Genomic DNA, 25,968 nt, shown 5'->3' with positions numbered 1-25,968 from the left:
CCCCACCTGCACCCGCCTCAAGTATTCCAATTTGAATTGGGAGGTGCCTCCTCCCTGAGCCAGCTCCTCCACCACCACTAGCATCCATGAAGCAGAAACTGCTGCTGACTGAGCTGGACATGAAGAAGCTGAGGGACAAGGTGCAGCGTTTGCAGAGTGAACTGACTCTAGTAAGCCAGGGCTCAGAGGGCAGAGGGGAAGGGCGCTCGGGAGGGAGTACCTGAAAGTGGGAGGGAGTACCTGAAAGTAGAAGGGAGAGGGACATAGGGGCCAGGGGGCCAGGGAAGTGGTGAACTGAGCAGGGGGAGCTGGGGTGGACCCTCGGGGCCAAGGGCACCCCTGTTCCCCCTTCTCCCCTCTCTCTGCAACCCCCACCACCATCAGAAGAATGATCGAGAAAAGGAGCTGCTCCTCCTACCCCAGGCTCAGCAGCCACAGGCTGCGCTGCTGAAGCACTACCAGGACAAGTTGCAGAAGATGAAGGCGCTGGAGGAGACCGTGAGGCACCAGGAGAAGGCAGGTAGCAGAAGGGCCAGGCTGCCCCGGATCCGGCCACTGAAGGGAAAGTGTGATGCCCCCGGGCCAGCCCAGCCTCTGTGCTCCGCCCTCCAGGTGATCGAGAAGATGGAGCAAGTGCTGGAGGACAAGCTGCGCAAGAGGAGCAAGCCCCTGCAGGACAAGCCGCAGGGAAAGCCCAGCATGCGTGAGTCTGCTCCCGCCCCTGCAGGCCCTGCCTTCTTGAGGCCTCTCAGTTTCAGCAGCACCTTCAAACTGCGCAGAGGGTGCTAGTTCCCCATTCATTCAGACACTCAGCACTTCCAGAGGTCCCTGAACTCCCTTCTCCTGCCAGGGAGCCCCTCAGAACACAAGGGAGGGGACACAGCGTGTGCACCATGCTAGAAAGAGGCTCTGACCTTCCAGAAGCAGCTCTGAGACTCAAGTGAACAGAAATGGGCTACCTGCAAAGTGGGGCTTTGCCAGGCAGCAGTTCCCTCAAATTATATGCTCATCTCCCTACATTTTCAAAGAGTCTGCTTCTACAAAATAAACAGAAAAAAAAATATTTTGGTTAAGTCCATGATTTACTTTCTCCATCAATGTTAACCAAAGCCATCCAGAACTGCCCATCCGAGGCAGCTCTGATGAGCAAAAGAGAACCAGGTCACACGGGATCAGGTCAGCCCAAGCGGAGGATTTCTGTGCCACCTCACTGGAGACCCCCATAAGCCCAGCCCTGTGACAGCCTTCACTGCATGGGGGTGTCAGTGGGGGGGTATTTTTGAAGGCCTTTAACAAACAATGAAAGTTGGGCCCGCCTTTCAGGAACCCTGAGGTTAGCATGAGAGATGAGAAGGCAATCTCGGGAAAGGAAACAGCCAGGCCCTCGCCCAGGGAGTAAGGATGCCAGAAGCAGAAAAAGGAGGAAAGATAGAGATGAGGAGCTGAAACAGACCCAGGACAAAGGGCAGGGCAGTGATTAGGGAGATCACCCAGGTCAGATTGTAAAGAGCCTAAAACCATGGCCTCAGGAGGCATGTGGACCTGATCTCACTGGCAGTAGGGAGCCATAGCTGGGGAGCAGAGGACGAGCAGAAAGAAGGAAAACACTGAGGCAGATTGGACCAGGCACACGGAGGCAGGAAAGCCTATCTCATGCACATCTATGGCCGCATTCACAGCCTTCCCCATACTCTCAGCCTCTGGCCTTCCCCCGGGTCCTACGGGCGAGAATCTGCCTGTTGACGTCTACTCAGTGCTGCTCACGGAAAACTTGAGACTGCAGGCAGAGCTGGATAAGAGCTGCCACCAGTCAGCCCCCATCATTCTGCAGCCGCAGGCCGTGCCGGTAAGAGCCACCAGCACAAGCGTGGTCCTGGGCCTGCCTACCCAGGTCACCAGGTGCCCAGAAACCATTCACCACACAATCCGAGGTGAAGCCCCAGACCAGGAGCTAGGTTTCCCAGGGTCTTCAGTGTGCCTGGAATCTCTGGAGAGTCTCTAGCTCTTGGGCCTTGGCTTTTTTCCCCTGGAGAACACTCACGAGTCTGAAAGCTTCACCCTTACCCTCATCTAGTATCATGGGAGAGCAAGCAAACCCCTAGCTGACCCCTGAGCCCATTTGCCACTGGCTGGCTGCAGTGGGGCTCCACACAGGGCTCTCAGTACTCCATCCTGGAGCATTTCCTGGGATTGGTACAGCCTTGGAGAACCCTTTCCCTGATCCCAGGTGGACCCTGGGGAGTTGGGAGCAAGAGGAGACCTGGCAGAGAGCCTGTAAGAGACAGAAGCCCCGGGCCACTCCAGGGGCACCCTGCCCGCACAGGTGGGTGTCCCTGGCCCCTCCCCTTCTGAGGCTGTTACAGGTGTCCCTGCTTTATGCAAACCCAGAGACCGAACATTTGGAATTACAAGCCAGGTGGGCTGGGCACAGCAAAGTTTTTCTCTTCATCACAGGATTCGCAGGAGGTGAGTTCTGTTTGAAAGCACCCTCGATGCGTGGACATCCAGGTAAAGAGCGGAAGATGGGGAACCCTCACTTTACAAACAGATCCTTTACTTTACAGAAAGACCCCCCCCCCAGCTCAAGATTCCCTTCTGTGCACTAACCTAGTGCTCCCTAGTATTAATGCATCTTTTCTTAAAAAAGATTTATTCATTTATTTATGGCTGTGCTGGGTCTTCGTTGCTGTGTGGGGCCTTTCTCCAGCTGCAGTGAGCAAGGGCTACTCTTCGCTGTGGTCCATAGGCTTCTCACTGCAGTGGTTTCTCTTGCTGCAGAGCGTGGGCTCCAGGCACGTGGGCTCAGTAGTTGCGGCTCCCAGGCTCTAGAGCACAGGCTCAATAGTTGTGGCGCATGGGCCTAGTTGCTTCGGCAGCATGTGGGATCTTTCCAGATCAGGGGTCAAACTCGTGTACCTTGCACTGGCAGGTAGGTTCTTCACCCCTGAGCCACCAGAGAAGCCCTCCCTGGTATATTTTTAAATTTTTAACTGATGTATAAAAATTTCATACACTCGAAATACATGGGGAGAACAGCTGTGAAAAAGCCACATGCCAAGTGTGAAACCCTGGACAGGGGCTTTGGCCCTGAGTCTGAGGTTCTGCAAAGAGCCGGACACGACTGAGCGACTGAACAACAACTGGGGCTCTGCATTGGGAGCTGAACTTGGAGCTTGGACCTGGCTGATTTCTTCCTCAGTGTCACCTGGCCTCCCGAGCTCACACAGCTACAGCCCCTGACGGGGACCATGTGCGAATTTCTGCTTTGCCCACAGGATCTCCTTGCCAGTAATTCAGACAAGTTTAACCTCCTGGCCAAGCTGGAACGAGCTCAGAGCCGGATCTTGTCCCTGGAAAGCCAGGTAGGTGAGGTGAAGGGGCCACACAGGCCAGAGAGCCTCCACTCAGTCAGAGACCCGGCTCCGCCTCTATATTTCAGGAGGGTTGGGGGCTCCGTGTGTGAGGAGGGTCAAGGCTCCAAGTTTGAGGAGGGTTTGGCTCCATTTGTGACCAGAGTCGGGGCTCTGTGTTTGAAAAGGATCAGGGCTGTATGTGTGAGGAGGGTCAGGACTCAGTTCATGACCAGGACTGGGGCTCCCTGTATTTAGACTATCAGGACTCCCTACTTAACTACATTTGGGCTCAGTGTGTATGTGTAGGATCAGGACTCAGTCTGCATCCAGGGTCAGGGGTCCATTTGTGACCAGGATTGGGGGCTCCATTTTGTGACCAGGGCCTGGTGTGTGACTAGGGTCGGGGCTCCCTGTGTGATCAGGGTTGGGGTCCAGTGCATGAGGGGGATTGGATCTCTGGGGGGTGATCAGGGTGGGAATTTCCTCTGTGAGGAGGGTCGTGGCTCAGTGTGTGACTAGGGTCAGTGCTCTGTATGAGAGGAGGGTCAAGGCTTCGTGTGTGATCAGGGTGGGGGCTCTGTGTGTGTCGAGGGTTGGTGATGGGTGGTTTTATTTTTAATATTTATTTATTATTCGGCTGCTTCGGGCCTTAGTTGCAGCACACGGGGTCCTCGTTGTGTCGTGCGGGATCTTTCCTTGCAGGGCACAGACCCTAGTTGTGGAGAGCACGGGCTCAGTAGTTGTGGCACACGAGCTTAGTTGCCCCGAGGCATGTGGGAGCTTAGCGCGCCTGCGTCCCCTGCGTTGCGAAGCAGATTCTCAACTGCTGAATGACACGGGTGTCTCAGTAATCAGTTTTGGTCTAGGGTTTGGACTTCCTGTGTGAGGAGTGTCAGAGCTCAGTGTGTGAAGAAAGTCAGGGTTCCCTTTGTGACCAGGGTCAAGGCTGCATGTTAGAGTAGGCTTGGGCCCAGGTCAGTCTCCATGCATGACCAGGGTGGGAATTCTCTGTGTGACCAAGGTCAGAGCTCTGTGTGTGTCTGGCACTGGTGATCGGTGTTTGCTAGGGTCGGGACTCCCTGTATGAGGAGGTTGGGACTCCAAGTGTGAAGAGGGTCAAGGCTTGCTTTGTGACCAGGATTTGTGTTTCAGGACGGTTAGGGCTATGTGAGAAGAATTGGGGCTTCACTGGTGACAAGGGTCAGGTCTGCATGTTAGAAGAGGGTTGGGGCTTAGAGCGTGAGGAGAGTTGAAGCTCCATGTGTAAAGCCTCGAGAGTGGGGGCTCTGTGTGTTTGGAGGGTCAGATCTCTGTATATGACCAGTGTCAGGGCTCCATATGTGACCGGGATCTGGGCTCATTGTTTGTCCAGGGATGGAGCTCCCTGTTTGACCATGTCTGGGCTCAGTGAGGAGGGTCAGGGTTCAGTCTTCATCTGGGGTCAGAGCTCCATTTGTGACCTGGGTTGGGGCTCCTTGTATGAAGGGTCAGGTCTCCATGTGTTTGGAGGGTTGGGGCTCAGTGTGTGGGGAGGGTTGCGGCTCCATGTGTGACCAGGGTCAGGACTCAGTGTTTGTCCAGGGTCAGGGCTCCCTGTGTGACCACGTCTGTGCTCAGTGAGGAGGGTCAGGGTTCAGTCTGCATCCAGGGTCAGGGCTGCACTTGGACCAGAGTCCAAGTTTGGTGTGTGACTGGGTCCATGCTCCATGTGTGATCAGGGTGGTGGCTCAGTTTGTGAGGAGGGTCTGGGATCTGTGTGTCAGGAGAGGTGGGGCTCCATTTGTGACCAAGGGGGCTTCCTTGGTGGCAAGACCTGGGTTCAATCCCTGGGTGGGGAAGATCCCCTGGAGAAGGGAACAACTACCCACTCCAGTATGCTTGCCTGGAGAATTCCATGGACAGAGGAGCCTGGTAGGCTATAGTCCATGGAGCTGCAAAGAGTTGGACACAACTGAGCGACTTTCACTTTCACTTTGTAATCAGGATCAGGGCTCCCTGTGTGATCAGGTTTGGGGTTCAGTGAATGAGGAGTTTGGGGGCTCAACTCGTGACAATGGTAGAGGTGAGACAGGGTTTCCCGTATGTACAAGGAGGGCTGGAGCCCCATGGTGGAGGATTGGTTGGACCCATTGTAATAGCGTCTGGGCTCAGTCCGCTGGTGAAACTAAGAGAAGATCCATCAGTCATAGTCAAGCTGTCACTTAGTCCCTCTTCACCCACTCTTGTCACCCTGAGGTCTCTTGGGAAGGTAGTAGCTAGCCCACATGAACCAGAGTTTTGCTTTTTCCCCTAAGAGCAGGCTCAGGTAGGCTGTCCTAGCTCTCAGGGAGGGGCCATGCTGCCTGGTGGTTCTCCATCTATGCCTCTTCATGTCTATAGTTAGAGGACTCAGCTCGGCGCTGGGGACGAGAGAAGCAGGACTTGGCCACCCGGCTGCAGGAACAAGAATATGGTTTGCGGCACCCTTCCAACAGTCGCCACAGACGTGCCCGTGAGCGATCCCCATGGGGGAGCTTCTCGGGGCTTGGGTGGAGGGTCTGGCAGCCACCCCACCTCCAGAGTCACTAGACCCTGAGAAAAACTGTCCAGGGGGCCCTGCTTCCTGGCTGGTAGTCAGAAGACCCAGGCTCAGCTTCTGCTGAGTTACCAGCTGAAGCTCTTGCTCCATCTCAATGCCCCTGGTCTAAGGGGAAGTGAATCCTGCCAAGACATGTCCTCCCCTTCAGGTAGTGATGAGTATCACCAATGAGGTGGCTGTGGTTGACAGCTTGCCCACAGGGCATTTCTCAAATGCCCTGGCACTGGCTGTACCTTAGGACCGGATTTGCTCATGGGCAGAGTAGCTGTGGCCCCACCCCACCGCACAGTGCCTAAGATTCCCCAGTGAACATGCCCTTCTCAGGCAAGTGCAGTGCTGCAGACCTGCCAGAGATGGGATCGTGCTGCCAGAGAGAAACCTTGCCAGCTTCCCAAGAACAAACAGGCCCCTCAAGCTCAGCCCTGGGCCACCCAGCCCCACAAAGCAAACCCCCTGATTGCTCCTGCTCTTGAATTATCAGTATTTTGCTTCTTTCCTGGCTCCTGGCCAGATCTGAAAAGGATGGGGGGCTGGGGGGTGGGAGGAATACCAGGCTACCTTAGTAGACTCACCCACTGAGCCCTGAAGACTCTGGGAAAAATTAGGTATGACCTACTGTGGTTAAATGAGTTTGGAAATATTTGAGAAGTCATGACCCACTGGATTTCGGATTGTCTGAGGCATGACTTTCCAAGAAAGATGCATTTTATTGGTTCATTCCTCTAGGGGCAGGGGCATACTCACTTCATCTTGCTTTGCCACCACAGAACCCCTCCAAGGACCAAACGCAACCCTCCAAGTTGGACCCCTTGATGCCCAGCTCAGAGACTAAGCTCAAAAAGCTCTCGAAATCTCAACAGACTGACTCCTAGCAGGCCACCCCCTCTGCATGCTGGAGTCGCAGCCCCACCCCCTTAAAATGACTTTATTAAATGCTGTATGTCAGTGAGCATTCACCCCTTTCCCAGAGCAGGGCAGCTTGGGGTACCTAAGCTTCCTCCTTCCAGACCCCACTCTGGGTCTGGGCCTTCTGCTGTAGCCCTGTAGCCTCCTGCCTGTCCCAGGAGCTACTCTCTTTAGAGAGTCCAATGCCATAGTGGACTCAGGACAGGGGTGGGCAGGGAGAGGGAAGAGGCCTTTCAAAGCAGGAGCCAGGGAGACAAGTCCCATTCAGACCTCCAAAAGAACTGAGACCACCAGAGGTCAGCTGGTAAGAGAGGCTGGGATTTTCTACCTGCCCCTCAACATGTATCATATCTGAAATCCTTTATTTCAAGTTTGGTTTATCTGTTTCTTGGGAAGCAAAAGACTTGAAGCCTGCCTGTGACAATCAGTTACGTGTTAGTATGAAATACTCCATTCACGAGGGATAGGCTGAGCTGGTAGTGTTGTGTCTAAACACATCCAGGGACAGAAAAGCAGAAGGGGCTAGAAGAAGGAGCCCTCCACTGACAGTTAGAAGGCCTGGCTTCTAGCTACAAGCCTGCTGTGTTACCCTGAGTGACTCAAGCAACCTCTCTGGGCTAACATCTGTGACTGTAAGGCCCTCCAACTCTAACATTTCCAAGCAAAACTGACTCAAGCCTGGAGAAAGGAAAGGAAGCAGGAAGGATAAAGACAACAAGGAAGAGGATTGTGATGAGGAAAAGCAGAAAGGCTCCAAGAGTGAATTCAGAACCTGCAGATCCTGGTAGAAGAGGCCAAGCCATCTGGGCTGCTATCCTGAGCAGCACTAGCCCCCTATGTCTGCCTGACTTGGACTTGGGTAGCCAAGGGCCAGGGAGGATCAGGTACCTGGTCAAGTTAGGAGTCACAGAACTCAGAGGGGGCCAAGAGGGTTAAAATTGAGACCATTGTCAGGCGGTCCAAATAATGCACCAGAGACTGCCCCAGTCTCCCTGCCTAATGCCCAGAGCTTGGACCTGTGGGCCCATCCCACTGGGGCAGGAAGTTAAGGCCTGGGGAAGTCCAGAAAAGGGTGGTCAGGTGGGGTAGAGGAAGCATGCGGGCCTCTTCTTCCCAGAATCAGTCACCTCACACCAGCCCCTCACCCACATCCTCTTCACCACATCATCCCCAGACATCATGCTCGAGACTCTCACTGGCCCTTGGCAGGAAGTCCTCATTGCCCCACAGGGAATTCCCACCCAAGGCTCAGCCAAGCAGAGCACTGTGGGAGCCTCACCCATGAGAGGCGGGCCCCGGGAGCCAGGATTGGCCCACAACCTCTCAGGCTGCCCTGTTCTCTCAACAGAACTCTGCCAAGTTCTTTATCCCTATGCCAGCTGCTCCAGGGGTGCAATGGCAATAGCCCTCCATCTGCTCTGCCTCATAAGCAACGGGACAACAGGGAGGTGGAGCCTATTGGCTCCTGAGCTGCTATAGGTGGGGGGGTCCCAGCAGAAATGGCTTCAAGGGCAGCAGTTCTCCATTCATACTCAGATCTATCTGCTGACCTGGGTCAGAGAGCATCTCTCCAAGTGTGATGACTACCTTAGGGGGTCAGATGGAAAATGAAAGCACTTTGCAGCGTTCACTCGTTTATTGCCTTCATGGGATGGGAGAAGAAGGGGAAGAGGTAGGGTGAGACAGGGGTGCCTCAGCTGAGCGGAAGCAGCTGACCCCTGAGTGCCAGCTTCATCTGGTCAGACCTAGCCAGAAAGGTGCAAGAGGTGTGGACTGAGCGAGCAATGGAGGTGCGAGTACCTCCATGGCCCCACCCCCTCGGGCCGTCTTCCCACACCCCAGCTAGCTGGATTGGTGGAAAGGGCAGTGCCCGCCCTCTCCGGTCACGCCTGGGGCGGGTCCTGGTTGAAGGGGCGGAAGACAAGGAAGATGGGCTTGTCCGGCGTCAGGATGAGGTTGAATATGGTGTCCACGTCACCGATATGCTGCATTTCAACCTTGAAGTTCTCCAGAATCTGAGAAAGAGGGATAGTGGGCTTAGGGGAGAGGCGGGGTGGGTCTGTCTCCCCCAGCCCAGGCTCATTCACCTGGGAGCAGTTGCGTGTGATGTGAGATGCTCCAAGTGGGTCTCCCTCCAGCTCCTACTGAACCCTGTGCAGAGCCTGAAAATACCACTAGCCCTCCGTCCCCCTGGTTCAGGCTTTCACTTTGGTTTCTATGAAACCTTTTCCACCCCACCCCCCTTCCATCATAAGTTCTGTGGGAACTTATGGCCAGGGAGCACCCGTGGATGGTGAGTGGATTTGCCCCAAAAGGAGACCGCAGGAGGTTGTTGGGGAGGGGAGACCAAGTCCCGGGAGACAGATGTCCCCAGGTCAGACTCACGTGGATGAGGAAGAGGGTCATCTCCAGCTCGGCGATCCGCCGGCCCACGCACTGCCGCACTCCCCAGCCAAAGCCCAGGTTCCGGAAGTGGATGAGGTCTTTGTCTTTACTCAGCCACCTGGTTGGGTCAAACTTGTCCGGACTGGAGAAGAAGGCAGGGTCTCGGCCCATGGCATAGATGGCCACTTGCACCAGTGTCTGAGGACAAGGTGAGCCGAGGTCTGAATAGGCCTTACCTCCTCACAGCCCGGAACAATAACAGCACAGCATAATACCCACTATGTGATCTTGAATAAGGCCTCACCTCTCCCTGAGCCTCGTCCATCCAATGCGTACCACCGAAGACACTAGGCTGGGGACGGGCCAAGAGATTGTCCTGCCCTTTTCCTCAGTCCCAGAGGACCCTCAGAAACCCAGGCAGCCCATGGAATCTCCCTCCTAACCTAGAAGTCCAGCAACATCCCAAAACCACCGTCCACTGTGACCATCCCCTCTGCCCTTCATTCACACTGGGACCACTGCTGCCAAGGACCCCACCAGCCAGCCCCAGGAAGAAAGGCAGGACAGAAGCCCCCCTTGCCACTATCTTATGCAATTGCAGTCTGCCCCTGGCCTCCCCTGTCTGACTGACAGAGCCTGCAGCCTTCTTGCCACACCTACCTTGGCAGGAATCAGGTAATCTTGAAGAACCAAGTCACTTTCAGGGTATCTCTGCAGGGTCACGGAGATGGGGTGGAGTCTGCCAGTGAAAAGCATTCAGAAGCTGATGCCCCAAGGCCTGGACAGAGGCCCAGCCCCCAGCATGGCAGCTCAGCTCCAGCTGCACACCCTGGCGGGGGGTGGTGGTCTGGAGGCAGGACCCCTCCTCCCCATTCCCAGCTGTCTTCCCCAGACTCCTCACTTCCTGCTACCCATCTTCTCCACCAGCCCATCCTTGTAACCCTGTGCTCAGGCAGCACCCTGTCCCTGCCCAGGGATTTGAGGGGGTGGGGTGGGGCGGGGCAGGCATAGGTGGGAGTGGGCTTGCCTCAGCGTCTCCTTGATGCTAGCTTTGAGAAGTGGGACCATTTGCAGCATCTTGCTTATGTCTCCCTCTGCCTGGCGTCGGGCATTCAGAACCTCCTCCCGCAGCATCTCCTGCACATTCAGGCTGCGTGCCATCTCGTACAAGTGCCATTGCAATGTCATGGATGTCTGGTGGAGAGTGTGGGGGTGCAGAAAACCCAGAGGGCTGGTTACTCATGGGGCATCTAGACCCATGCTAAATTTTCATTGCCAAACACTTCCCCTCACCCTCGTCCAGGGATCCAGAAACCACTATCCACATAAAGCAAAACACAATTCAGAAGGCAAATGTCAGGACTTCCCTGGTGATCTGGTGGCTAAGACTCTGCATTCTCAAAGCAGGGGTGGCCCAGGTTCAACCCCTAGTCAGGGAACTAGATCCTGCCTGCTGCAACAAAGACCTGGTGCAGCCAAATAAATAAATTTTTTTTTTTTTTGAGGCAAATGTCCAAGAAGCTTTTCTTGTGGTCCAAGCAGGAATGTTTGGGGCAGCACTTATCCCTGCCCTCCCCACTCATGTCACCAGAGCCCTCCCATCTTCCCCGCCAGTAGAGGGTCAGCCATATAACTAATGCCTTCTTCCAAAGGACTCCAGAGGCCTTAAGAGGCCAAATCCTACTTCTGTAATGATTGTACTCCTGATGACTGCCATTCCTCTTGAAATGCCTGTTAAATGAGCAGCCCTCTCCCCAGTAGCAGAGAAGGCAATGGCACCCCACTCCAGTACTCCTGCCTGGAAAATCCTATGGACGGAGGAGCGTGGTAGGCTGCAGTCCATGGGGTCGCTGAGGGTCGGACACGACTGAGTGACTTCACTTTCACTTTTCACTTTCATGCATTGGAGAAGGAAATGGCAACCCACTCCAGTGTTCTTGCCTGGAGAACCCCAGGGATGGGGGAGCCTGGTGGGCTTCCTTCTATGGGGTCACACAGAGTCAGACATGACTGAAGTGACAGCAGCAGCAGCAGCTCCCCAGTAGAACTTCCCCCTAAATGTAGCATCTGCCTATAGTAGTATAGCATAAAGTGAGGCTCATAAATGCTGAAACCAGAACAACCAGACCTGTTTTATGTCAGAGTTGCAATTAGCATGTGGTCTATACTGAGACTGACCAGCTAATCTCAGGGCTAATGTAGTGAGTGTTAACTTTCACTGGAGGTATGAGTGATCCTCCTCAGGCCCCATAGTACAGATTCTTCAGTGATGGAACTGGAATATGACCTAGGGCTAGACACATGGTGTTGGCATATTAACTTGCCAAGGATCATATTTTGGTCCAAGAGGTTTGGACATGCTTCTTATTCCTCCCAGTGGAAGCAATTGTGAAAAAATGCCATCCAGTCACTTCCCAGCTTGAAATTCTTGCCTGGATCCCTGGAGTCCCCAGATCAAGTCCAGAGGCTGTGACCAGACCCATGGACCCCCTCCAATACCTGCCGGTTGCTCCCAGCCCACTGCCACCTCTCTCCAGCATGCTCCAGCCGCCCTGAGCTACACACAGTTCCTGAAGCCCAGAAATCTTCCTCATGCTGTTCCCTTTTCCTACAGTTCCCTTCCCAGCCTAGGAAGCAGGTGTGTACCCCTCCCTCAAGGCTCAGATCAAATGCATGTAATTGTCTCATTTTTTCCAAGGCCCAACACAGCGTGGGTACTCAGGAGATACTTGTTTAATAAGTAACAGGGCTGGTGACGAGGCATCAGGTACTGACAACACTGAGAAAAGAGGAGAGACCAACATGGCTTTTGCAGGATGAGGAGAGGGACTACTGGCTGTATTCAACTAAGTTAGGGCTTCCCTGGTGGCTCAGATGGTAAAAGAATCTGCCTGCAATGCACGAGACCTGGGTTCGATCCCTGCAGAGGGGAACGGCTACCCACTCCAGTGTTATTGCCTGGAGAATTCCATGGACAGAGAAGCCTGGTGAGCTATAGTCCATGGGGTGGAAAAGAGTCAGACACGACTGAGTGACTTTCACTTTCACTTTTCACTTTCACCTGAATTACTGGTTGTGTGACCTTAATGAAGTTCCTTAACCTCTCTGTGCCCCAGTTTCCTCATCTCAACAAAGGGGAACAGTAAAATACTGCAAAGTGTTGTTTGTGAATGCTAAATGGGTTAAAAGAGTTAATGTGAAAAGCTTAGGATCCTGCTTGCTGTATAGTGCTTGCTTAATAAATATTACCCAAGAATAACAGCTGCTCTGGTGCAGGTGAGCTTTTAGGGGGGAATCCCTTTTACATGACTGACAATGAACTATGTTTAAAATATGCTCAAAGCCTCCATCTGCAGCCCAGGAATGGAAACTCCTGCACTGGAGGTTAGAGCACAATGCAAATAGAATACCTAGGAAATGAAGTTATTCACCCAGCGGCTTTGTCACCTGCTTCTCCCCAGTCCTGAAATGCTATTTCCTCTCTCTCCTCCTGGCACAAGAGGGAAGACAAGTTGACTTTACTCTGTGGAGTGCTCTCCCTGTCCTGTAAGGCCACATTGGTCTCTCCCCTCTTCTTAGCATTGTCAGTACCCAGTACCTCGTCATCCAGCCCTTTAAGGTGAAGAGGTGGTCGTCTGGGCCCATGCTGCCTCCTTGTCCTGGGCTGAATCGTGTCCCTCCCAAATTCATATGTTGAAGTCATAACCCCCAGCACCTCACAGTGTGACTGTATTTGGAGAGAGGGCCTTTAATAAGATAATTAAGGTAAAATGAGAGCTTCCCTGGTAGCTCAGCATTATAGAACCCGCCTGCCAATGCAGGAGACACCGTTCGATCCCTGAGTCAGGAAGATCCCCTGGAGGAGGAAATGGCAACCCACTCCAGTATTCTTGCCTGGTAAATCCCGTGGACAGAGGAGCCTGGCAGGCTGCAGTCCATGGGGTTGCAAAAGAGCGGACACAACTTAGCTACTAAACAAGGTAAAATGAGGTCATATGGGGGGGTCCCTAATCGAATAGGATTGGTGTCCGTGTAAGAAGAAAAGGGAGTGTTAGTTGCGGCACAGGAACTCTTAGTTGAGGTATGTGGGATCTTGTTTCCCAACCAAGGATCGAATCCAGGCCCCCTACATTGACAGCATGGAATCAGAGTTCAAATGCTGCAACTAAAGATCCTGCATGCTGCCACTAAGACCTGGCTCAACCAAATAAATAAATATTTTTTTGAAAAGAAAAAGAAGGAAGTAAGGAAAATCATGTGAAGATGTAGGAAGAAGACAGCCATCAACAAGCCAGGCAGAGGGGCTTCAGAAGAAAGCAACCTTGCTGATACATTGATCCAGAATTATGAGCCGCTACACTTTTGTGGTTAAAGTCACCCAGTCTGTACTATTTTGTCATGGCACCTCTCACAAACTTATACACGCTTCCCGTCTGAGCCATTTAGGATATTTGAGGTCTGCTGTATTCATCTTTATAGTCTTGGGGCCTGAATCGTAACTAGCAATCAAGAAACGCTAATGAATTAACCCTCACCATCACATTGGCTTGAGGAAGTTTAAGGTTTAGGAAAAGGGAAGGCACACAGGACAGAGAAATTTTGACATTCAAGAACAGAAGCTTCTGGGACTTCCCTGAAGGTCTAATGGTTAGGACTCCACGTTCCCAGTGCAGAGGGTCTGGGTTCAATCCCTGGTCAGGGAACCAGACCCTACAGGCCACAACTAAAGATCCACGTGCCACAACCAAGTCCTGACACAGCCAAACTAATACAATAAAATAAATACTGAAAAAGAAGTTTCTTGGATATTATTCTGCCTGTGGACCTCTGGGAGACACCATGCATGATGCCTTCAGACACTGGAGGCATCAAGGGGGACTGAGGTCTGGAAGAGGGGGCATGGAAGGCAACAAGAAGATTTGGAGGGCAAGCCCAGGGCAAATTCCACTGGTTGGCTCCCAGCTTCTCTGAGATCCCGCCTGCCTTCCTGATACCAAGTAAGCTTTGTCACCCACCTGTACCTAGTCACCCCCTCTTCACTGGCAAAGAAAAAAAGGTGGATCAGCCTCAAGGCACGCTCAGTGGATGACTGACTTGAGCTCGCCCTCCTAGAAGATTAGCATCTAGGAAGTGGGGTCAGGAGAGGGAGATGGAGCCCTCATGGACAGGGGTTTCAGACAATGAGGAAGGCTGTGGGGAAAGGGCGCAGGAAGGGACCGGATGTACCTCTACGGCCACCTCACTGGGTCCTCACCGTGTCCACACCCCCTGCCAGCATCTCCGTAATATTGGCCTTGACATCCTCCAAGAGCATCTTCTCACTTTTCAGGAGGCAGTAGAGGATGCCTGGGTAATTCCTAAATTCTGTTTTCCGTCTCAGGTCCTGGTAGAAGATCTCAGTGTATTTTTCAGCTGTGGGGCAGGAAGAAAGAAAACAGAGGGAGGCCAGAAATTTCCCTGGCTGTGCAGGGGTTAAAATCCATGCTTCTACTGCAGGGGGCACGGAGTCAATCCCTGGGCAGGGGAATAAGATCGCACATGTTTCAAGATGGCCAAAAAAAAGAAAAAGCAGCGAGGCTCTCTGCAGAGGGGCAAGAAAGAGCACAAGGGCTTGAGGATTCTGGAGCCCTGCACTTTCTTGGCTGCTGTTTCTCTGAGGAGCATGCTCTATAAAGTTCCTCATACCTGTTGTGGTTTTTTTAAATTATTATTTAGGGTAAGTGCTATCATGCCCATTTTACAGATAAGGAAACAGAAGTCCATCTAAGATGATAACTTGCACAAGGTCACAAGGGTGTCAGGGCAGAGGCAGGATTTAACTCCAGACCTGGCATCATCACCACATCCCAGTCAGCCTTCTCCACCCTTTACGAATCCCTGTCACCGAAGCCCTGCTCTGTCACCAAGCACAGCCATGTCTGAAATGCTGGTCTTTAACCCATGTTGGGAATCCTGGGCTCCTTGGAAGAATATGACAGACTTCTTTAATCCTCTTTCTCCAGAAAAATCTGATCATCCTCAGGAGCCAGCTTTCTGCATACCATATGCAGGGGTTCCTGGGCCTTCCCGATGGCCATCCATGGGTTTTCTACACGGCAAGTCATAACTTGGGACAAAGCGGCAGGCCAAGGTCTGAGGCTCCCAACTGACTTTCTCTCTCCCTCTGTGTCTTTCTCCCCACTCCCCCAACCCTCAACCCTCCAACCCAGGCCTGGATTTCCCATCTCCAGAGGCAAACAGGGCTCTCCTGGCTTCCACCTGTGACTGCCCAGGGTACAGCCCTCACCTTTATTGAAAATTGTGTCCCATGCGGCTACATGGTCCCTCCAAGTCTTGGTTCTGAATAGACGGTACAGTTCTGGAGGGACGTTGAGCAGAGGGACACTGGTGTGGAACATCTTGTAGACGGCATCAATGAACTTCTGGGCCTCGGGGTTCACTGTCTCCTCCAGCATCCCCAGGCGCTCCCCAAATATGACATTGGTGATGGCTGCAAAGTTGAAGAATCTCATCCAACCTGACCATCTGAGAGCCTCAGCTCCCAGGAAACCATCGCCCCCCTCCCCAACACATGGGAGCCCTTGCATCCAACCTCAGCCTCCTTCAGTAAAGAAACTGACAGCTGAGTCCCAAAGGGCTGAAATTGCAGGAGTAAGGAAAACTGCCTTTGTGGCAGTCAGTCAGGCCCTTCAGAGGGTCATGGGACAGACCCTAAAAGGGATCCCTCAAGTGGGAGGCAGAGCCTCCAGCACAGCTGAGAAAAGGCTCAGACTGGGAGGAAACTGCCCTCTCCCGCTTCCAACAGCACCCCCCAGCAGCCTCTCAGCTTTCCTCCTGGGAAGAGAGACTTCTCATCTATGATTGACCAGAGTGGCTAAATACTTCCTGGAACAGGTCAGATGGGTGTCTGGGGGGACATCAATCCCCAGTAACTGGCCATCCAGGGCCCACTTGGCTGGTCATAAGAAGTCACAACAACCCCCAAGGGTTTCCTGCCTCTTGGGTCAGGAATTTTATGCCAAACCCTGGGCACTCCAAATCTCCTGCAGTGACCACATGATCCCTATCAAGCCACAGGGCCTTTGTATGTATTGTTCCCTCTGCCTATACTGCCCAACCTCTTTATTCCATCTGGAAAATTCCTACACATCCTCCAATACCCTGTTTCAATAACCCACCCAACCCTCCCCTCCCCTCCCAGACTTGAAAGGGAAGGTCTCTGTCCCAAGAGAGAGAGAGATTTGCTGAATGAAAGGCCAAGTCAAACCCTGGCTTTTGGAGGAAAGGGGCAATAGGGACCCACATTCTAGAAATTCTTGGCCCCATATCATGAATCAGATGAGAGCGTGCAGCTCTCCCCCCGGTAGCTGATGACAGAGAATGTGTTCAGTGGCTCCTCCCCGAAACCAATCCTGACACTTCTTCAGAGTCTATTCTGGGTCTCAAGGTGAGATGCTGGGTTCTCCCATCCCCAGGACTGTGGCCAGGTAGGTTCAAGTTCCTTACACTCAAAGGCAAAGTGAAACAGGTCTTCCTTGATGTCCCCTACAAACTTTCCGGAGCCCTGCTGCTTGATGCGCTTGTGCAGGAGGCTGACGAAGTCCTGAGACACTGGATTCAGCAGTGGGATGAAGTTCTTTATTGCCTCTGGAGCCATCACCTCCGTGTTCAGGACCACCCGGTCTTTCTTCCAGGTTCCTGACTTCCTGAGAAAACATGGGCCCTCAGGCCCTCATGGTCACAAACCCCAGGCCTGGCAAACACAGAGGGAACTGACTAGGCTTTCCCAGGAGGCTGAGCCACAGCTCAAAGTCCACTGCTCACATCCACAGCCCTCCCTACCCTCCCCTCCTCCCAGCTTCTGCCTGGCCTGGGCGGGACAGAGGGGAGGGAATAGGGAGGCTTGTGTGACAGAAAAAAAAAGGGTGAAGATCAAACCCCCAACCGTGCTCTACTCCCTCTGCTGCTGCTGCTGCTGCTGCTGCTTTAAACAAGATGGAAATCCTATTCTTAGAGCCTTTAAGTAACTGTCAAGCCCTCTAGTCTTGGCCTCTGCTGCAGGCCTGCCCTCCCCACCACTTCCACTTCCTCCTGGTCAGTCTCACCTCCTACCATTCAAGGGTCCCTCTACATCACCTTTTCTGGCGCCTGCATGGGCACAGCTGACCAACCTCTGCACCCCCAATGTCTCATTACTTTCATTGGTGGGGAACCTCAGGTGCCCAGAATTGGGTTAATATCCATTCCTATTCTCAACTTATGCCCATTCTTGAAAATAGATCTGTGCAAAGCCCTCTTTGTTATTTGGGGGCTTTTTATGCTTACAAGAATGTTATTATAAACTCACAGTCCAACATGAATACTAGAAACTTGATGATAACTTTCAGATGCCAACCCAGTCCTCCCACATCCTGCCTCCCTGCCTCCCAACCTAAATCTCTTATTTGCTTTTGTAAAAAGCTTTAGCTGCTGCTGCTGCTGCTGCTGCTGCTGCTGCTAAGTCATTTCAGTTGTGTCCGACTCTGTGGGACCCCATAGACAGCAGCCCACCAGACTCCCCCGTCCCTGGGGTTCTCCAGGCAAGAACACTGGAGTGGGTTGCCATTTCCTTCTCCAATGCGTGAAAGTGAAAAGTGAAAGTGAAGTCGCTCAGTCCCGTCCAACTCTTAGCGACCCCATGTACTGCAGCCTACCAGGCTCCTCCATCCATGGGATTTTCCAAGCAGGAGTACTGGAGTGGGGTGCCATTGCCTTCTCCAGTTTTATCTGATCAACATATATTTCCAAAACATGCTTTTTAAAAATGCATGCTTTTCAACATGCATGTTGAAAAATAAAATAAAACAAAAATGCATGCTTGTTTTCAACTTCTTATAAAAGCTGTCATGATTTGCTTTTTTTCACTCAGCTTATATCTCTAGTATCTTCTGTATTGTTGTATCATCTGTATTGTGTGAGACACGGAGTCTGTTCTTGTTGACTGGGGTCTGCCTCTGTCACTCTTTTCATGCTCCTGTTCTGCATTTAGGTGATTTCCCAGTTTTTGCTATTATGAACAACTGCATTGCAAACATTTTAGTACATATCCGTCTCAGTGGGTGGGGTGCGGGTATTCTTTGGAGTATATTCCTGAGTGCAGAATGACTGCATTATAAGCATGGGTTTATAATGGCTGCTTTATAAACATTCAACTGCAGGAAGTAATGTCCAACCATTTTCCAAAGTGGTGGCATTGGCTTTCAGTCCCACTAGCAAGCTAGGAGCACTCTAGCTGCTCCATATCCTCATCAACACTTGTTATGGTCACATTTCCTTTTTTTGATGAGCAATTTGGTGGAAAATGGTATCTATGCATTTAGATACACTGATTTGTTCATGCTTCTTACTGCTCCTTTAGACTATAAGGGACTCTCCTAGGGGCAGGGCTCCACCCTACTTGTCACTCAGAGTTCAGCACCAGGACTAGCACATAGGAGGCACTCAATAAAATGGGTCTTACTGGATGAACCAATGAATGAGAACTTTTCAAGGCCTTTAATTACTCAGTAAGATCTTCTTCCTGACCATGTTCCTGAAGGTTGGCAGGGCAGTTCACCCTCCCCATCATCTGTTTGATGGAGGCAGGAAGAGGACAGGGGTTTGTCTAGAGGCCCAGCTGTTAACAGAAAGGGCAGGACAAGCACGGTCCCAGCATCTCACCCTCAGCCTCTGCCCTTGCTCCAGCCACCCAGCATCTCCCTCCAGCCCCTGGGAGAGGACCCAGGACTCACTTAAACAGGACTCCAATGGGTTTCTGATAATATCGGTGATAGGCCAGCCAGGGCGGGATGTCATATCTCTCTGGGTAGGATCCCTCGAACTTGAAGAGATGGGCCACGTCTTCAGGGTGAATGATATAAACTGACTCCAAATTGCCAAGCTTCTCCCTGGAGGGGCAGAAGAGGGTTGCTGTGAGGTAAGGATCTGAGGAGAGTCCTGCAGACCCTGCACAATCAGGGCACAGGACCCAGCTCCTCTGTAACCACTTTGCAGCTGACAGCACGGAGCAGACCGGCCTGGGAGTGGATCCTGGCCCATAGTTTCCTCACTGTATGACTTTAGTCTCATCCTCTGAGTCTCAGTTTCTTTAGTGGAGATAAATACAGTACCTGCCTGACAGGATTGCTGAAGAATAAGATGATATGAAATCTATGAGTGTGGCTCCTATTGCATGTATCTGTGCTCAGTCTGATTCTTTGTGACCTTATGGACTGTAACCCACCAGGCTCCTCTGTCCATGGAATTCTCCAGGGAAGAATACTGGAGTGGGTTGCCATGCCCTCCTCCAAGGGATCTTCCTGCCCAGGGATTGAACCCTCGTCTCTTGCGTCTCCTGCATTGGCAGGCAGATTCTTTACCACTGTGCCACCTGGGAAGACATTCTCTAAGTAACAGCTTCGTGCTCATCTTATCATCACAGTGGCTCCTGCACATCCTCAGGACCAAGCCCACCCCTACCCAGGGCCTCCCCTGGATCATCAGGTCCTCCAATGTTCATTCTTCCTGTGTGTCTACACTCTCAGCACCCTCCACCCTCTCACCTATGCAGAGCTCAGAAACATGGCACTTTCATGGCAGCTGGGAGTAACCCTGGACTAGAGTGACTCCATGTAGCTTGCTGGGCAGGTCACACACCAGGCCAGGCAGTCCCTTCTAAGCTCTAGGATTGAAGTTCTGGAACTGGTCACCCTCCCCCAGGAATTAGAGGCCCAACAAAGTACTCTGTCACTATTAAAATAAAACTGAGGTAAAACATCAAGCCCCAGGTATAAATATACCTTAAGGCACTTTGCAGAGAATTAATGTACAACTGTCATGAAACAACAGAAAATTCTGCTTCTGACTTGTATCTGCCTTTTGCATAAGAAAGTTAATTCAAGATACACTTCAAGGTAAAACATAAAAGCATACAAGTATAAGCCAAATTCTCATTCTCTCCCTCTCTCTACCCTCCTTCCCCTCTCTTCCTCCCTCTTCCTTGAGAATGGAGAGGGAGGGGGAGGGGAGAAGACTAGGCTGGGGAGTGGGAGAGAGCATGGCTTTAGCCACTAACCCACAGAGCCCAGGCCTATCTTCCCCAAGTCTCCTTGGCCGACCATGGCCTCCCAGAAAATCCCCTCAGTGTTTTTCCAGCTGCCACACATCCTCAAACCACTGACTCCATTAAAAACAGCTAAGCAAAGTCCTTGAACTGCTATTGTTATTATCAATTCTACCTCTGGGAATCTAGCCCAAGGCAGCTATCTGACATCAGTGATGCCTGATGGATGAAAATGTTCATAGAAAAAAAAAATGTATAAGGATGTCTAATAGTTAAAAAAAAAAAAAAAAAAACCTAGAGTGGTCTAAATATCCACTTTTAAAAGCTAGCTGAAAAATATATGGCTATCCATACTATGGGCTACTATGCTGCCTTTTAAAATTATATTAAAGAGAGAAAAGAGAAAAGAAGTCCTTGGTACATTATTATAGGACAACACAAAATAGCATATAAATACATTCACATTCTGAATGGTACATAAATATTATCAAAACTGAGATTGTATTTGATATCAATTTTTCTAAACTATTGAATAAAGAACAGGAACAGACTTGTATTAAGGGAAAGTCCATGAAACTTGTAAATTCCTCATGTTCATTTAGAAGTTTGTTATCTCAAGGCTATAGTTAGACTACTGACACCCTGAATAATATAATAATATGCATGCTCACTCATGTCCAACTCTTTTCGACCCCATGGACTCTAGCCCACCAGGCTTCTCTGTCCATGGGATTTCCAGGCAAGAATACTGGAGTGGGTTGCCATGTCCTCCTCCAAGGGATTTTCCTGACCCAGGGATCAAACCTGCATCTCTTGGATCTCCAACATTGGCAAGTGGATTCTTTACCACTAGCGCCCCCTGGGAAGCCTGACACCCCGAACTGGAAGCCAAACAATCAGGGTTCCAGCCCTGGCTTTGCCCTGATGAACTGTGTGACCTTGGCAAGACCCTTCTCTCTGGGTCTCAGTTTTCCCATCTGTGAATTAGGAATAATGCCAAATTTAAGGACAGGTTGCAAGACTCAGATGAAAGTGACTCAGAAAATAGGGACTTTATAAAATAAAGAGTTCCTACAAGGGGCTAGGAACAGGAAGGAGGAGGAGGGGAGGAAGCAGGGAATAATGAAAAAATTCATGAAGTAAGACTGGGGAGAGAGGCTTAGAAGGGAGAGAAAGAGACAGAAAGACAAAGAAGAGAGACTAAGGAGCAAACTTCTTCCAAATCTAACATTCAGCCTGGGGCTAAGCGGGTGCCCTGTCTCCAACCAGTTCTAAAAAAGCACTTATAACTGTAAAAGGGGGAATTCCCTGTCAGTCCAGTGGTTACGGCTCAGTGCTCCCACTGCAGGGGACACAGGTTCAATCCCTGAAGAGAACTAAGATCCCACAGGCCACGCGGTGCATCCCCCCAACCAAAAATAAAAAAATAGAGTAAAAGTAAAGCATTATACTTCCTGGTGTCTCCTCCCTGCCCTCAGCCATCATCTTTGCCACCTCTAATCCCCCTCACCTATGCTCTCAGAAAGGAACCCAAATGTCTCTTGAAGCCCACCTACCTTAGAAACTGCTAAACCAGAACAAGTGAGGCCTCCCTCCCAAGGGCAGCCCCCAGACCTCACCCCCACCCCAGGGCAAGAAGGTGGGGTACAGCGAGGCCAAAAGACCAAAGGCTCTCCCTCCTGGCTGGAAGCAAGGCAGATGTTTGGGGAAGAGGGACAGCAGCCAGGCCTAGTGGAAGGGACCAATCAGCCACTCAGAGTCCCACAGGCCAAGGGGAGGCAAGACCAGCACCCCGGGTAGCAGGACAGTCTTCTAGCTGAGTGATCAGGGCTAGAGTCCTAACCTCTTTGAACTTCCTTCTCCTCTGAAAATGGGGATGACAACCACACCTTGCAAAGTGTCCTGCAGATAATGGAGGTACCGGGGCTTATTTTCTTGGCCTCCCCACCTCCCCAAAGTTTCTAAGGGTGTAGAGCCCGGGGACTGTTGAGGCCTCAGGGCTGGGAAGTGAACCCACTGTCTGGGAAGCATTAACTCTACTCCTGCCACCGCCAGGCAGGAAGAAATAAAGTCAGAGGTGAACCAGAGCCTGGAAGGGGAGGGCAGACCTTTCAGGGAGGGGGCCACCACAGGCTTCCCTATCCCGCCAGCCCCAATCCTCTGCCAGGCTTACCTGTAAATGGGGCCATACTTCTGGAAGTTCTCGATGTGGCGAAAGTGGATTCTCTGTGAGCCCTTCTCCCTCCAGAAATGGTAGAGGTTAAGCCAGCCATTGTCACCAGGGGAGGGGATCTCACTGTAGGGGCGAGGGGTCTTTGTGGAGATGCCAGCTCCCTCTCCAGTGCCCACCCTGTGGTGGCCCCAGCCCTCCCCCACTGTGCTCAGGATGGGTGGGCAGGCTTTGACCAGGGCTGAGCGGAGGGGAAGCCCCCTTGCTAGCATGCTGCCCCCACAGCTGCTGCTGTCTCTGCTCGTACTGCAGCAGGTGACTCTGGCCCTGGGACCCTGGGACCCAGCTTATAATCACCAGCTCAAGGCTAAGTGAGAAGCTGACAGGGCGGTCAGCCTCCTCCGGCTGACTCCAGCCCACACAGCTCCTCCCAGACTCAGTACTGTAAACAAAAGAATGTAACCCATCATTCCAGTTCTACAACATCAAGCGTCAGCCACTGTGGTCACCCACCTGAGGGGACTCCCTCCCTCAATGCACCCTGAGGAGACTTCAGGATGAAGAAAAACAGGAAGCATTTGCATTGTACTGGTCCCTAGATACGATGTATATCTAAGGGAAAATTTCCATGACCCCGGATTCTTGCACACATAACTTCCCTGGTGGCTCAGTCGGTAAAAAATCCACCTGCAATGCAGGAGACAAGGGTTCAGTCCTTGGGTTAGGAAGATCCCAGGGAGAAGGAAATGGCAACCCACTCCAGTATTCTTGCCTAGAAAAATCCCATGGACAGAGGAGCTTGGTGGGCTACAGTCTATGGGGTCGCAAAAGAGTCGGACAGGACTTAGTGACTAAACAACAACATATATAGAAAAACACTAAAACCATTCACTTGAGGTGTCTGTTGTTTGGGATTAGCAGTGATCTTTTTATGTTTGACTACATGTTCATCCCCCTTCTCCCAGCAAAAAAAAAGATTGATATAAACCCTAGCTTTTCCCTTACTTCTTTGGAACAGATCGTCGGAGCTGGCTGAGAGCCGTCTCCTAGGACAAAGTCCTGTAGGAGAGCAAAATCTGCCACCCAAAATATCTCTTTAGAATGCAGATAATTTAAAAATGAAAACAATCAAAGCCCAAAAGCCTTGGGAAAAATTGACCTTCCCTCTAACTGCTGAAGAATTTAAACAGAGGGCCTGTTTCAGGAATCACCAGGGACATCTGCAGAGAATATGGGCTTAGAGACAGAGATGAGACCCCTCTGTATCCCATTGTCTCTGCATAGGCCAGCAAACATCTATTTATCAAACATGTGCTATTCCATCTCCATGCCTCTTCAAAGCCCTTAAGCCCCTACCTCCAACATCTTCTTTTATGGGAAAAACACAGGATACTGGCCCCAGATAGCTGAGATACAAATGAAAAAAATTATTTCAGTGAGCCCAGACTCTTGTAGTTGTTGTTTAGCCGCTCACTTGTGTCCAACTCTGCGAGCCCTTTGATTGCAGCACGCCAGGCTTCCCTGTCCTTTACCATCTCCCAGAGCTTGCTCAAACTCATGTCCATTGAGTCGGTGATGCCATCCAACCATCTCGTCCTCTGTCATCCCCTTCTCCTCCTGCCTTCAACCATTCCCAGCACCAGGGTCTTTTCTAATGAGTCGGCTTTTCGCATCAGGTGGCCAAAGTATTGGAGCTTCAGCTTCAGCATTAGTCTTTCCAATGAATACTCAGGGTTGATTTCCTTTAGAATTGACTTGTTTGATTTCCTTGCAGTCCAAGGGACTCTCAAGAGTCTTCTCCAACATCACAGTTCAAAAGCATGAGTTCTTCAGCACTCAGTCTTCTTATTGTCCAACTCTCACATCCATACATGACTACCGGAAAAACCATAGCATTGACTATATGGACCTTTGTTGGCAATGTCTCTGGTTTTAATATGCTATCTCGGTTTGTCATAGCTTTTCTTCCAAGGAGCAAGTGTCTTTTATTTTCATGGCTGCAGTCACCTTCCTCAGTGATTTTGGAGCCCAAGAAAATAAAGTTATTCACTGTTTCCATTATTTCCGCATTAATTTGCCATGAAGTGATGGGACTGGATGCCATGATCTTCATCTTTTGAATGTTGAGTTTTAAGCCAGCTTTTCACTCTCCTCTTTCACCTTCATCAAGGGGCTCTTTAGTTCCTCTTCACTTTCTTCCATAAGGGTGATGTCATTTGCATATATGAAATTATTGATATTTCTCCCAGCAATCTTGATTCCAGGAATCAAGCTTGTGCTTTTTTCAGCCCAGCATTTCACATGATGTACTCTGCATATAAGTTAAATAAGCAGTGTGACTATATACAGCCTTGACATACTCCTTTCCCAATTTTGAACCAGTCTGTTGTTCCAGGTACGGTTATAACCGTTGCTTCTTGACCTGCCTACAGGTTTCTCAGGTTTCTCAGGAGGCAGGTAAGGTGGCCTGAAATTCCCTTCTCTTTAAGAATTTTCCACAGTTTGTTGTGATCCACACAGTCGAAGGCTTTAGCATAGCCAATGAAGCAGAAGTAGATTCTAACATCTTCCCATGTATAGAAAAGTGCTAAATTCATTAACTTAGGATATCTGGTTTCCTTTAATTATAATACTTTGATATTCAGACTACGTGCCCTTTGTTACAAAACTTCTATATAACCTGGCTCCTCGTCTCACCTCCTCAGAGAAGTTCTCTCAGGGTCACTTGGGATGCTGTCTCCCAGGCTTAAAGTCCTAAAAATCCCCACCAAATGAAACATATTTCTCAACTTTTAGGCTGTGACTATTTTTTAATTAGACAGTATTTAAGGTGAAAGTTTCAAGTATTTCAGTGTGTTAGTTTTTCCGGATCTCTCCGATTTATGTGTGTTGTTAAACTTCATTTTATTTTCTTCTGATGAGACATCAATCTCATGTCAATTTCATTCTTAGACCAGCCAGAGGAACCTAGAAGGGCAGAGGAAAATTTCTTCCTCCCCAGTAGCTGGCAACAAAGATGGGATGCAGCTTTACTGGCTGGATGCTACTCACTTCAAAGCTGCTACAGTTAAGAGACCCTAGGATGATTGACAAAATTTAAGAATTCTTACTATGCCTATCTCCTGAGTCTCTATCTTCTAGATCTGTTGGAAACAAGAGTGGTAAGTTTTTCCCTTTCCTAAAATAGATTATCTGGAGAAAACAGATATACGGCTAGCTGGATTTGGCGACTCTTGGCTTGAAATTTGGCAGAGTACTGTCGATTTGTTGATTCTTTTCCTCTCAGAAATTGTCACTGTTTTCCCTTGTCCGTTTTTTGTGTCCTTTGTCATAAGGAAGAAAATCATTCATCTGACTAGGTTTTCCTTTCATCTTGTTCTGTGTCTTGAGAGCTGGGCTTGTAAACAAGTGAGAATATTCTCTATTTTAGAGAGAATTCTGGCAGGTGCACTTTTGTTGTTGTTCAGACACTAAGTCTAGTCTGTCTCTTTGTAGC

At 50.8% G+C, this 25,968-nt stretch overlaps 2 protein-coding genes across 2 annotated transcripts in view; one reads left to right on the top strand and one right to left on the bottom strand.

Moving 5' to 3' along the window:
• Window positions 1–6,102, top strand: part of CCDC33 (coiled-coil domain containing 33) — a 94,704-nt gene extending 88,602 nt beyond the window's left edge. Inside the window, 8 exon segments of the mRNA XM_010843413.1 lie at window positions 82–170; window positions 385–516; window positions 613–727; window positions 1,698–1,846; window positions 2,228–2,323; window positions 3,276–3,362; window positions 5,733–5,844; window positions 6,080–6,102. Of these exon segments, the coding sequence (XP_010841715.1) occupies window positions 82–170; window positions 385–516; window positions 613–727; window positions 1,698–1,846; window positions 2,228–2,323; window positions 3,276–3,362; window positions 5,733–5,844; window positions 6,080–6,102 (803 nt within the window).
• A 2,352-nt stretch (window positions 6,103–8,454) lies between these two features.
• LOC104990998 (cholesterol side-chain cleavage enzyme, mitochondrial) lies at window positions 8,455–22,898 on the bottom strand. The gene is made up of 9 exons (XM_010843362.1): window positions 22,476–22,898; window positions 18,993–19,148; window positions 16,729–16,928; window positions 15,509–15,712; window positions 14,477–14,634; window positions 10,250–10,416; window positions 9,883–9,961; window positions 9,223–9,420; window positions 8,455–8,852 (listed from the first exon to the last, which is right to left on the bottom strand). Exons 1-9 carry the CDS (start codon window positions 22,742–22,744, stop codon window positions 8,721–8,723), a joined length of 1,563 nt encoding a protein of 520 aa, XP_010841664.1. The 5' UTR covers window positions 22,745–22,898; the 3' UTR covers window positions 8,455–8,720.
• Window positions 22,899–25,968: the final 3,070 nt, after the last annotated feature.

The sequence above is a fragment of the Bison bison genome, unplaced genomic scaffold (assembly GCF_000754665.1).
Source record: "Bison bison bison isolate TAMUID 2011002044 unplaced genomic scaffold, Bison_UMD1.0 scf7180017864181, whole genome shotgun sequence".
NCBI classification, from domain to species: Eukaryota; Metazoa; Chordata; class Mammalia; order Artiodactyla; family Bovidae; genus Bison; species Bison bison.
The sequence above is the reverse complement of the archived record's forward strand: the minus strand, read 5'-3'. Positions and strand labels throughout refer to the sequence as shown.

What these genes read in the sequence shown, in the direction of transcription:
- LOC104990998 (XM_010843362.1), bottom strand. Translation starts at nt 22,744, where the DNA reads ATGCTAGCAAGGGGGCTTCCCCTCCGCTCAGCCCTGGTCAAAGCCTGC. An exon ending in CCCATTGGAGTCCTGTTTAA is followed by an intron (nt 16,929 to 18,992) that starts GTGAGTCCTGGG and finishes ATGTTTTCTCAG; the next exon opens with GAAGTCAGGAACCTGGAAGA. An exon ending in TGACCCTCTTCCTCATCCAC is followed by an intron (nt 8,853 to 9,222) that starts GTGAGTCTGACC and finishes CCTCTTTCTCAG; the next exon opens with ATTCTGGAGAACTTCAAGGT.